Here is an 11,925-nt window from a genome sequence, read left to right as displayed (position 1 = left end):
GATGAAAGTCTTGGCTCAAGTGTTACTCCAAAGAGAGGCCTTCAAGGACCACCCTATCTAAAATAGCACACCTCTCATAGCCCTCACTACCCTCCTCTCTGCTTTATTGTTCTTCATTGTACTTATCACTACTTCCTGGGGGGGTTTTTTTTTGGGGGGGGGGTGTTATATTTTTTGTTGTTTATTGTATATCTGCCCAAGCTATCTGAAAATAGATTGCCAGTCTGGCTTGCTCACTGATATAGCCTCAACAACTAGCACATAACAACAGATTATTGACATTTTAATGAATACATAAATAGAAATTACAAGGCAGTGCATTTTATTTTACTTGAATTTAATGAAAGTAAAAAGAAACTGAAGTAAATTGAAGGCATGATTGGATTGTTAATCCAGGCAGTATTCCGAATTTGGAGCCGTTGTTCAAATGTTTTGAGTTCCCTGCTGAAAAATATGAATGAATTAGCACTCCAGCTTACTCCCACGTTCCCATTTTTGTGAGCTATATAATTTACACATTGTCAAGTTCTTAAATATGTACATTGTTTTTATTGTAAGTCCCAGATTTATTAGTTATACATTTACATGACTCATATTTGCACATTTTTCTTTTATACTGAGTTTTGACCTAGTCAATAAACTTAATATGGAAGAATCGGAACCATTTGGTGTCATTTCAGGTGACTCCATAAAGGTATAGCAGTCCTTTATGTCTCCGCTCAGAAAGAATCCAGTGAGAGGCAAAGTGATAGATAATTGATTTATTAGAATAGGCTTGTGAGGCTCACAAGTCAGCAGGCAAGAGATGTCGCACCCTGAGAACTTAGTGGGCTACAGTTTTATAATCAAAGGAAAGGCTGGGGAAAAGACCACTTTCTTCCTCATTCTTGGGTAGACATCATGCTTCCATCATCCGCTCCTACAGGTTGGGCAAGGGAGTTTTCTTGTCCCTACAGGGTCAAGCCAGGAATGTTATGGTTCTATGGGAATATTTCAGATCTCAGTACAATGAGGGTCTTTACTTTGAAATGTTAGCTTTCGGTAAATTATTGTTTTTTACGTGTGCAGAGAACATGACCTAGGGGTCATTAACTTCCTCAGCTCAGTTGAAGGATCTACTCAGCAGGATGTAGGTCTCATGCACCATTATTTTATTGTTTGGGGGTATGTCTCCTGCTTCTTCTGCATGGTTTTGTTGCTAAGCAAACCTGTTTGGTTTTGTGGTTAGGAAAACCTGCTTTCTTGAGTGATCATTAACTTACAGGGGTTTACCATATTTTTCTACTTAGAATCCCCTAGTGGGATTAACTATTTAATCACCTACTTTGTCCCTTTGCCCCTATAAGAATCACCGACATCAAAACTTTAAGAGAATAAGTAAAAATAAGTTCCTTTCTTATGTCGGCGATTAGTATTTGGGGAAAGACAATATTTACACCATTTTAGCCCTGGCTCTAGCATCTACTCGCCTCTGGACTAGGACTGCAGGGCCGCCCGCCCGATGGCGCAGTGCGGCCAGGAGCCGCCAGGGGCCGCCACCGCCAGCCGCTCCCGACAGCCGCCGCTCTGTGCGTCGCCTGCGCAGAGCGCACGGGGATACTGAACCCGAGGGCGCGGCGCAGTGCATCCTGGGTCGGCGTAGCCATGGCGGCTCGTGTCCTTTGCGCCTGTGTCCGCCGACTTCCCACGGCCTTCACTCCGCTGCCCAGGCTCCCCACGCTTGCCGCGGCCCGGCCGCTCAGCACTACCCTCTTCGCCGCGAAGACCCGGACGAGGCCTCCTCTGCCGGCCTTTGTGTTCGCGCAGGTGACTGGCGGTGACTTTGTTGGGGGGCTTGGCTGGGGTCAGGCGTCGGGCCCACTCGGGGTGAGAGGGAGGGGGCCAGGCCGCGCGGCCGCGGCTACTGTGGCTCCTGTTGGTGGGGGTGACCAGGGGACAACTGCTCGCTCCCTCTCCTACTGCCTAACGGTGCTTGGTTGACCCCTGCCGGCACTCGGGTGACCTAGAGATTGTGAACAAGAGCACAGAGCTGGAGTCAAACACCCCTGGGTTCGAATGCAGGTTGCCTCTGACCAGAACCTTGGACAAACCAGCTACCGTCGCCCAGCCTCAGTCTGAATCGTAAAACTCTACCTTGTGGAGTTCCAACGAGGTTTAGAGGAGATCATGCTGGTAGAATACTGAGCGCGGTGCTTGTAAGCTCTCACAATACTGGTCGGCGTTAGTTGTAGTGATAATGATAAATACCGTGATAGCTTTCTAGGGAAAAACTAATGACTGGGTGCAAAGAGGAAGACACGCCGCCCTACAGCCTTCTCCACAGCAGCGCTCTCCCCAGGTTTCTCCCTGTGGCACCTTTTGCCTGTTTTGGGGTCTCCTGCAAATAAGGATAGGAAGCAAGTTCGTTTTTAAGTTTTTTAAAATCTGATGAAACCTTTTAGAGACTGAATTTCTCCTTAGGTTAGTGATTCTCAACCTTAGTTGCACATTGAAATCACCTGGGTAGCTTAAAAATAAATATGTTCCTGGTGGCCACCCCACCCCCACCCCATCTGATTTACCTCCTCTATGATGAGGCACTGACATGTGTGCTCTGTAAGTTCCCCAGGTGACTCTTAAGTGCATCAAGGTTAAGAACTATTGCCTTAACGGTGGCTAGATTCCCAAAGTTAAGTAGAGAATGCCCTTTTCAAACTGTAGGACTTCATGTAATTGTGGTTACAACCTCTGCTAAGGTATTAGAATAAAACCTAAGAATGCCCAGGCCAAATCAATTAGAATCTCTAGCAGTCCAAGGTGGTCATCTATTTTTAAAAGTTGTCAGTGATTCTTATGTGCAGCCTGTGTCAAGATTTACAGACAGTGTAGTAGATTCATCCAGGGGGCATCGTCTTGTCAGTGAATCATAAAGTTAAAAGTGTCACCTAGAAGGTAAAAGAGCACTGTGTATAGTTACTGTTTTGTTCCTGAGACCAACTTCAGTGTCAGGCTAAGAGGCAAAGTGATGATTCCTTATTCTTGGAGCATTGCTCTTCAAACTTGATTGTGCATTCTGATCACTTGCATTGAAATATAGATTCTGGAAAGGGGCCTGAGAGTCTTCATTTCCAGTGGCCTTCCAGAAGATCCTGCTGCTGCTGCTTCTTGGACCATGCCTTGAATTGCAGGGTGCTCATACAGGTTCCACTGCCTCTGCTGGGTTTACATACACAGCAGAGCAGTCATTTTCTTTATGTTTACAAAGTAGTTTTGACTAAGTGCTCCCATTTAGCTACCTTATATCCTTTTTGGATTGAACTGGAGAGTAAATACTTGTTCCTTCAAAGATATTGAGGGACTGTGTGCCAGGCCTTATGCTAGCAGTTGAGAGATACAGAGATGCATACAAAAGAAAGACATCAGTTCATGTCTTCATTGGACACTTGCCAGCTATGTTAACCTTGCCAGTTTAGTCCCTGCTGTGCTGTCTTCCCCAGGTTGTTTCTGACATTATTTTCCCTTGGTTCATCTCTTGTTCCACCTTGTTGGGAACTTTCTCTACCAAATCATTAAATGTTGGCAAGGTCAAGAGATCACTTGCCACACACTCTCCCTCACCCATCTCTTCGCTGTCTTGGTTTATGTTACTGCTTGTATGCCAGTCACCCCAAACTTCCCCCTCCAGCCTTTGTTCATCTCAACTGAACATTTGCTTTGCTCATTCTACCTATTTTGTTTTGTCAGGTTTTCCCTCAAATCCATCCACTATGCAGACCCTGGAACAACTAGTTATTCATTTATATTCTAATTTTTTTCCCCTGAAAAAAAGGAGATGAGGCAGCTTTCCTGGGTATAAAAATAGAACAATAGAAAATAGAAGGTACCCCAAAAAAAAAAAAAAAAAAATGCAGTGGCCTAAAATGGGACCTTGAAGTCTTATACTTGACCCAGAGCCCTGAATCTAGATAGGCAGCTGGAGTACAGAGAATTTCCAAAGAGTTCTTGTGCAGGGAAAGCTCAGCTGTTCCTGGTACTGGAACCAGACTGACATGTGTGGTGGTGATGGACTTGGGGCTGTGATCTGACCACGTCACTCATTTCTAAGTCTGGTATCTCTACCCTCATTGGCTCTCAAGGATTGAATGACAACTTCTGTTACTGAAGCAACCGACAAATACCTGTCATGGCCCTTAGCCACATTTTTATTATAATTGAAATGATCTGTTTGGATTGGTCTTTTCCATTAGACCATAGGCTTCTCCGAGGATAGATGTCTTATTTATCTTTGTGGATCCAGCCCACAGCACCATGCTTGGCACATAAGGTAGAGCTCAAAGTCTGCTGAGACAGGAAGGTAATAGGTAAAAGCAAGGCACTGCCATTTGAGGACTGGTGTGTGTACAGTCCAGAAGAAGAGTGAATTGATGAAAACCCCAGTGAGCATGGTCCTGAAGGCAGCAGTTTCTCACGCAGTGGGGGCAGGATATAATGGCACATGCAGAGGCCAGAATGAGCCCAGCACTTACTTAGTGTTGACCTTCAGGTGCCTGTGAAAGGGAGAGACCTAAGTTGAGGTGGGAAGACAGGTATATTGAAGGGTGCTGTATGGGTGCTCATTCGCCCACTGAGGAATGTGGATGTTCTCCGTCTGGGTCACAGGGAGTAAAGATTAAACGCAATTTGTTGAAGGAACATTTGAGACCTTTCCTCCCACTTGGCCGGGTGACCCAGTAAACATCCTGGTGAGAGCATGGGCAGAGTGGAGGCTGGCGCTGAGGGTTCTGGCTGGAGCCCCAGGGGGCGGGGAAGGAACAGAAGGTTGCAAGCAGGTGATTTGGAGACAGGTAAGGGATTTATAACCAAACTGAGGGTGGGATGTCTGCTACCTGGGTAGAGCCGTCCTGGGGGGTAATTTGCAGAGATGGGCTTTAAAGCCACCTAGGTTCATCTGAGTTCCCCTCAGAGATGGACCCGGTTCGAGGGAAGATGGATGTTAATGGAAACTACTCAGGTTTATTCCTGCTAGTTCACAGCGTCGGATCCTCATTCTTTTCCTGCACACAGTGGCTTCTCTGATGTCTGAGGGAGGTGATTTTGTTGCATATAATTGTTAAGTGTAGACCTTGGGGAAGACTAATTAACACCAGAAACAATGTTGGCCATTGGGGACACTTTTCAGAAGTGCTTGTCCACTCTACGTCTGTTTTTAATGGCTGAGATCCAGCAGAAAGGAGGCAGTAAGACCCTTCAGGAGGCCATTCTGGGAGACCTGGGGCAAGATACCTAACCTTTTTGTCTCAGTTTCCTCATCTGTAAAACAGAGTTATTATTAGCTCTAAAGGAGATGACATATCTAAAGTGCTTTTGGCAGTACTATAACCTGATAGGAAATCAGTAAAGAGACTAGAAAGCAGGGCGAGAAAGGGGAGTCCATCAAGTACTTTGGGCTACACTACTGCCTCATTCTCAAACTGGCAGGTCACTGCCATCCTGAGGCTACTAGACAGCGCTCAGTGACACTTACTCTGTATGTGCCAGGCAGTGTTCTAAGCCCTCTACGTTTCATTATCTCCTTGATGCCTCACAACAGTCCTGTGAACTTGGGTACTAGTTCAGTTCAGTCGCTGAGTCGTGTCTGACTCTGTGGCCCCATGAACCGCAGCACACCAGGCCTCCCTGTCCATCAACTCCCAGAGTCCACCCAGACTCATGTCCATTGAGTCGGTAATGCCATCCAACCATCTTATCCTCTGTTGTCCCCTTCTCCTCCCGCCCTCAATCTTTCCCAGCATCAGGGTCTTTTCAAAAGTCAGCTCTTTGCATCAGGTGGCCAAAGTTTTGGAGTTTCAGCTTCAACATCAGTCCTTCCAATTAACACCCAGGACGGATCTCCTTTAGGATGAACTGGTTGGATCTCCTTGCAGTCCCAGAGACTCTCAAGAGTCTTCTCCAACACCACAGTTGAAAAGCATCAATTCTTCTGTGCTCAGCTTTCCTTTTATTCCAACTCTTACATCCATACGTGACTACTGGAAAAACCATAGCCTCGACTAGACGGACCTTTGTTGTTTATGGTCACTTAACAGATAAGGAAAACTAGGGCATAGCAAGATTAAATAACTTGCCCAAGGCCAAACAGCTAGTAACAAAGAGCTAGTGTTAGGATACTTTCTCCTTCCAGAGCCTGAGTTCCCACGTGGTGCACCCTCCTGTTTCTTGCACAGCCCACTGCAGCCACCTCTTAAAGACTGGCCTGTGGTTTTCAGGTGGGGCCCCGTTTAATCGCCTTTAATCACGGGGAGCTCACCTGGGCCCTGCAGCCAGTTGCCAGCACTGCTGGGGTCGATGCTGACACCTGGTGGGCCACTTGGGTAGCTGCATGTGAACGTGCCCTCACCAGCCTCTTCCCTTGGGCGCCATGCCCGTCAGCCTCCCGTCTCTCACCCTTTCCCAGCGGTTATTCACCTCATACCCCTTCTTGCTGTGCACACCCGACGAGGCCACTGTTAGATCCTCCCACCTCAGATTTCTTTTCTGTCATTACCAGTATTAACTCATGTCTTCTCCCTCTTTCTCTTTAGTCCTTTTTGCTTCTTCCCTTTTGTTTATGGTTTGGAAACCTTTTCTAGTCACTGTTAATAAGTTGGCCTGTGGCATCTCCAAATCAGAGGTGGTCTTAATCTCACATGCTGTAATTGGAAAGGAAAGGAGACCATAAATGGAAACAAAAAGAACAAGTGCTCTGATCTCTTTAGCTTGCTGATTAAACCTGATTTTAATCATTTGTTTTTATGGTTGTACTGGGTCTTCATTGCTGTGAGGGCTTTTCTTCAGTTGCAGAGAGCATGGACTGCTCTTCAGTTGCAGCGCATGGGCTTCTCACTGCAGTGATTTCTCTTGCTGCTCTAGGGCGCTCGGGCTTCAGTAGCTGTGGCTCCCACCTCTAGAGCACAGGGTCAATAGTTGAGGCACACAGGCTTAGTTGCTCGGCACCTGAGGGATCCTCCTGCATCAGGAATCAAACTGATGTCTCCTGCATTGGCAGGCGGATTCTTTACCACTGAGCCACCAGGGAAGTCCTGGCAGTTTTTTAAAATACATTAACTTTATTTTGGTTGCACTGGGTCTTTATTGCTGCGCACAGGCTTCTCACTGTGACAAGCAGGGGCTCTTCTCTCACGGAAATGCGTTCTCACTGAGGCGGCTGCTGGCTGCAGGGCACATGCACTAGGGCAAGGGCTCAGTAAGGGTGGCGCACGGGCTTAGCTGCCCTGAGACGCGTGGGGTCTTCCTGGGCCGGGAGTCGAATCTGTGTCCCCTGCACTGGCAGGTGGATTCTTAACCACTGGGCCGCCAGGGAAGTCTTGGCAGTGTTGTTTGGTTTTTGGGGGGGGGGGGTTTGTTTGTTTTTAGTGTTTTTTTTTACAATTTTTCATAGACGTTTGTGACTGGAGGACCTTACCTCCAAAAAGGAAACCCACTTTCTATGGGTTTCTATCCCCTAAGAACTCCAAACTGCAGACCTAAAATCGGCTTCAGAAGGTAGACCACCAGTTGAGGTTAAAGACTTCTGTATTAAGAACTGCCAGATGGCTGCCTTCCTTTTCCCCTCTTGTGCCCCATGCCTTCCATGGCCTTAAGTCTGCTGATCTGTGACTTGGAGCCCCTTTCACTCTGTGAAGGAATCCAGTCAAGACCCTTCTACCTGGTTGAATTCCAAGTGGGCTAAGATCAGAAATTTGAGATATTACACAATCATGGCAAAGATCAGAATGTCTCATTATCTAGTTGGTGGCAACAAGGCAAGCCCACCTGGAAGGGAAACAGATTGGAAGCTAATGCCTGCGAACTCATCGTCCTCTTCTTTGGGTTCATAGCTGGCTTCATCTGTCTTGACCAAAGTCTATAATTACCACCAGGGCCAAATTAGACCCTTCTGGTGCATGATTCTCAGTGTCACTTCACCCTGACAGCTCTTGGGAGGTGTTATTTTGTCTTGGGTATTAAAAGGTGGTAGTGGGCTGCTTGAGATGTTGTGAGAAGCTTTAGGGTCCTCTGCAGACTCTAGATGATTTTAATGGCAGTTTCACTGAGTAGGACAAATGTCCCAAAGCCTGAAGGCCGACCAGAGGAGAGAAGAGTGCCTGTCCTGACTCAGAGGAAAGGAGATAATTTTTTCAGCCACACCGTGCAGCATGTGGTATCCTCGTTCCCTGACCTGGGATGGAACTTGAGCACCTTGCATTGGAAACATGGAGTTCCAACCACTGAACTGCCAGGGAAGTCCCAAGAAGTCAATTTTTATGCTGTGGAATTGCTATGGCTTCTGACTCTACCCTGCATTAGGCCTCTGTGCGTCCTGGTGGCCACAGTGAGACTCCCTGGAGGTGGATTTGCTAGCCCTGTGAAAGCTCTGTGAAAGACATCTGTAGCCGGTGCCTTCTCTAGAGGCATTTGGGGCTCCACAGCAGCACTTCCCTTCTCCCTTGCTCTAGGTTCCAGGCAGAGTTCCACAGCCGTGCCGCCAGTATAGCGATGCACCGCCTTTGACATTGGAGGGAATCAAGGACCGTGTTCTTTACGTCTTGAAACTCTATGACAAGATTGACCCAGAAAAGGTAATTGATGTGGTTTAAATGGTTTTTCTTTAAATGTGTATTTAGTCACATGGTACAATATCCCAAGTGTCTAAAGGACATACAGCAAAAAATCACTCCCAGGAACCCTGTTCTCCTTCTGGGAGGTGCCAGCTGACCTGGCTTCTTGAGTGTGTTTCTGGAGACTTCTCAGTGCATGTGGAAGGGCATATATATACAAGTACATATGTTTATATCACACATACTATGTGATCTGTTATTGCCCACTGTCTAAAAAATAAAACATAACTGATGGTATATTGTGAATACTGTTTGAAGGATTCTTCTGGTGATGGCGAGGTCTGAATTAAAGACCAGGTGATAACAGATACTGTGTGCCATTCCTGAGGGAGCAGGATGTCACTTCTGAGGTGTGGTATCTTGGTGGTCAGTCAGGCAGCAAGGAAAACAGACTCTCAGATGTCATTCAGAACAGTGATCAAAGATCACTGTAAAATGTACAAAGTCACTTCATTATTAGCTTTATATATATTGTTAACTATTTCAAAATTAAGGTTGAATAAGTTAACATATAAAGCACACCAAGTGTGTGTTGCCACAGGTTAAAAGTATATTATTAATTGTTATGACTCTTGACATTTTAAATATGACCTCTTTATTTAAAAAAAAAAAACTTCTTTGTAATGATTAAGTGACATTTCACCATTCACTTATTTTGAGAAGCAAGTGTTCTCATAGACTGAATTTTGGATTTGGTGTTCTTTTCTTGCAGCTTTCAGTAAATTCCCATTTTATGAAAGACCTGGGCTTAGACAGTTTGGACCAAGTGGAGATTATCATGGCCATGGAGGACGAATTTGGTAACGCACAGGCTGGGTCTTGGTTCTTGATTTAGGTGGATTAAATGCAGAGAAATGCTGGGAGTCTGATTGGGATTTGAAATTGTAGTGCGCTACCCCCCACCTCCACCTGCTTACTATTGGATGAAATAAACGTCAGGGACAGTATACATAATAACATATGGGAGGCAGGTCCACAGAGCGCCCAGTGCAGTACCACGGGCTCAGTGACGAGAAGAGGCCTGGGGGAGCATGGCCCTGAGATTCTTGGGGTGGGGCTCCTAGATGAAGGGCATAGCCTCCACCTGTGGTGAGCTGATGACACCTTGGAGCACCCTCCCGACCAGTGAGCTAGACCTAAATGTCCACGTCCAGAAAAGTGCAAGGTGCGCAGCCTAGGTTAGGACGTGTGCCTGTACACACACCCATACACACGTCTTGGCTTCCTGCAGCGCTTCCCATGCACATTCCCAAGTTACCCTTGTCTGGGATGGTTAGTTATACAAATGAGACTGTTACAAGGGTCCACGGCTCATTTAGGGGGTGAACTGCCTGAATGGAAGCCAAGGGACTTGTATGCCATCCCACAGAGCAGAACTTAATTACATTTCCTCAGAGATCATCCTAACTAGAGGGGTGGTACTGGTTAGGGCTTTGGGGTTTCATTTTTGGGGGTAATGAAAATATTCTAGAATTAGATAATGGTGATGGTGCACAACCTTGTGAATATACTAAAAACCATTGGAAAAATAAAACCATTGAATGTTGCACTTTAAATGGGATTTTTCTAGTATGCAAATTATGTCTAAAAAATATATCATCTGGTACATAACAGGCTCACAACTTAGATGGGATTCAACATTGCTGGGAATTTTTGATGTGCTTATGCATGTTGTTGAAGGGTTAGATGCATTCTAACCCTAGTCCTAAAGGATTTGCCTTTTCTACACTCATGCATTACCGTAAATTTCACTTTCAGGGTTTGAAATTCCTGATATAGATGCGGAGAAGTTAATGTGCCCACAAGAAATTGTAGATTACATTGCAGATAAGAAGGATGTATATGAATAAAATATCAGGTAAATAATTTGACTTATTGTTCTCCCATAGAATTAATCTCTCCATGGTTCATCTATAAAAACTTAGGAAGAAATGGAAAAATGGAAGTGCTTGACAAGATTTTCAGTAGTTACAAAATGCAGGTACCTTCTGGTTATCTGCCATTCCATGGGGGCCAACCCTAGTGATCATCTTTCTCCTCCAGCAGGATTGACAGCATTTCATTCCTGGACAGGACTCTCTCTGACTGTCAGCCCTCCTCATAAAAGCAGACTTGTACAAAAAAAGTGAGCAAGGTCACCCCGAAGTGGAGACCTTTGCCTCCCTCAGTTACCCCACCCCCACCAAGGCCTGTCCAGCCTACTGTCCGGGAAGCTGAGATGGCCTGGATCTTAATTAGGCAGGAGAGGCCTTCTGGGTAAGAGAATGAACTCCGGCAGCAGGCACCTGAGTTGACTCTTAGCTCTGCCACATCCTGTAAGCCTGTGATCTTGGGTAGGCTGTGTAGCCTCCGTAAGCCTCAGTTTCCTCATATGTAAAATGGGGGTAATGATAGAGCCTACCTGGGGCTTTTGTGAAGGTAAAATTGTATAGTGTATGTAACTCATTTAATACAGTGCTTGAAATAAAGAAGCCTCTTACTATTAGCTATTGTTCTTTAGGCTAAGTGATGAGACTTAAAAAATAAATCCGTTTAATTTGTGTCTATAACTTTAGGTACCCTGGATTTAGCAACTCAGAGATTATTACTTAAAGTTAGTAACACCAGAGAGAAGCACTGAATTTACTTTGTCTTTTGCCAGACCCCTTTTCCTCACTGAGAAGGCTCAGAAGATGCTGGCGAGTGTCTGGCAGTGAAAACACATTTCCGCATCATTGCTGACTTTGAGAGTAATTCTGTTTAGACTTGTATTTAAATTGTCTTAAGTGTTTTTGCCCTTTGAAAATAAATCTGTAAAACCAAGATTTTTCTCAGTCTTCAGTTTTTTATGTCGAGAGTGCTTTTTTAAAATAGATTGGCATTGCTTAGCATTTTTAAAGATTTGTCTGATTTGTCATTGGTATTCATGGATATCAGAAGTACAACTTTTCCAGCCAAGTGCTTGAAATCAGTTTCTCTCTGACCACCTTCAGTATGAGGAATGAATTAGTGATAAAAGGATGTTCTGCCTCAAAATACTTTGTGCCCCCGTTAGTTTACTGATTATTCCTCATATCAGTTGACACCAGTGTGTGGGACTAATTTTTCATCCTGTCGTAAGGATCCATTTCTGAATTAATGGCATTTAGTAATTTTGGTAACTTAGTAATTTTGGGAAGATAAAAGGTTCTCTTTTCCCCTAGGTTACTGTGAATTGTGTCTGTCTGTCATACATCAGTAAGAACCCTGTTGCTGTTAGTCCTGGCACTGTGTTAGGTCTTTGGACTTGATGTAGGCAACTGCCCAGCTC

The 11,925-nt window shown here is 45.3% G+C and overlaps 1 protein-coding gene across 2 annotated transcripts; it reads left to right on the top strand.

The window, feature by feature from the left end:
• The first annotated feature begins 1,602 nt into the window (after positions 1-1,602).
• NDUFAB1 (NADH:ubiquinone oxidoreductase subunit AB1) lies at positions 1,603-11,438 on the top strand. Of its 2 annotated transcripts, none has more exons than XM_065920324.1 (5): positions 1,603-1,806; positions 8,475-8,597; positions 9,349-9,436; positions 10,395-10,494; positions 11,192-11,438. In XM_065920324.1, the coding sequence occupies exons 1-4, from the start codon at positions 1,645-1,647 to the stop codon at positions 10,484-10,486; spliced, it is 465 nt and encodes a 154-aa protein (XP_065776396.1). In that variant the 5' UTR covers positions 1,603-1,644; the 3' UTR covers positions 10,487-10,494; positions 11,192-11,438. The 2 variants fall into 2 exon arrangements, with proteins under 2 accessions (XP_065776396.1, XP_065776395.1); XM_065920323.1 differs by having other exon boundaries at positions 1,604-1,806; positions 11,278-11,438.
• The last annotated feature ends 487 nt before the right edge of the window (positions 11,439-11,925 follow it).

The sequence above is a fragment of the Muntiacus reevesi genome, chromosome 2 (assembly GCF_963930625.1).
Source record: "Muntiacus reevesi chromosome 2, mMunRee1.1, whole genome shotgun sequence".
Taxonomy (NCBI): Eukaryota; Metazoa; Chordata; class Mammalia; order Artiodactyla; family Cervidae; genus Muntiacus; species Muntiacus reevesi.
This window is presented reverse-complemented; position numbering and strand designations above follow the sequence as displayed.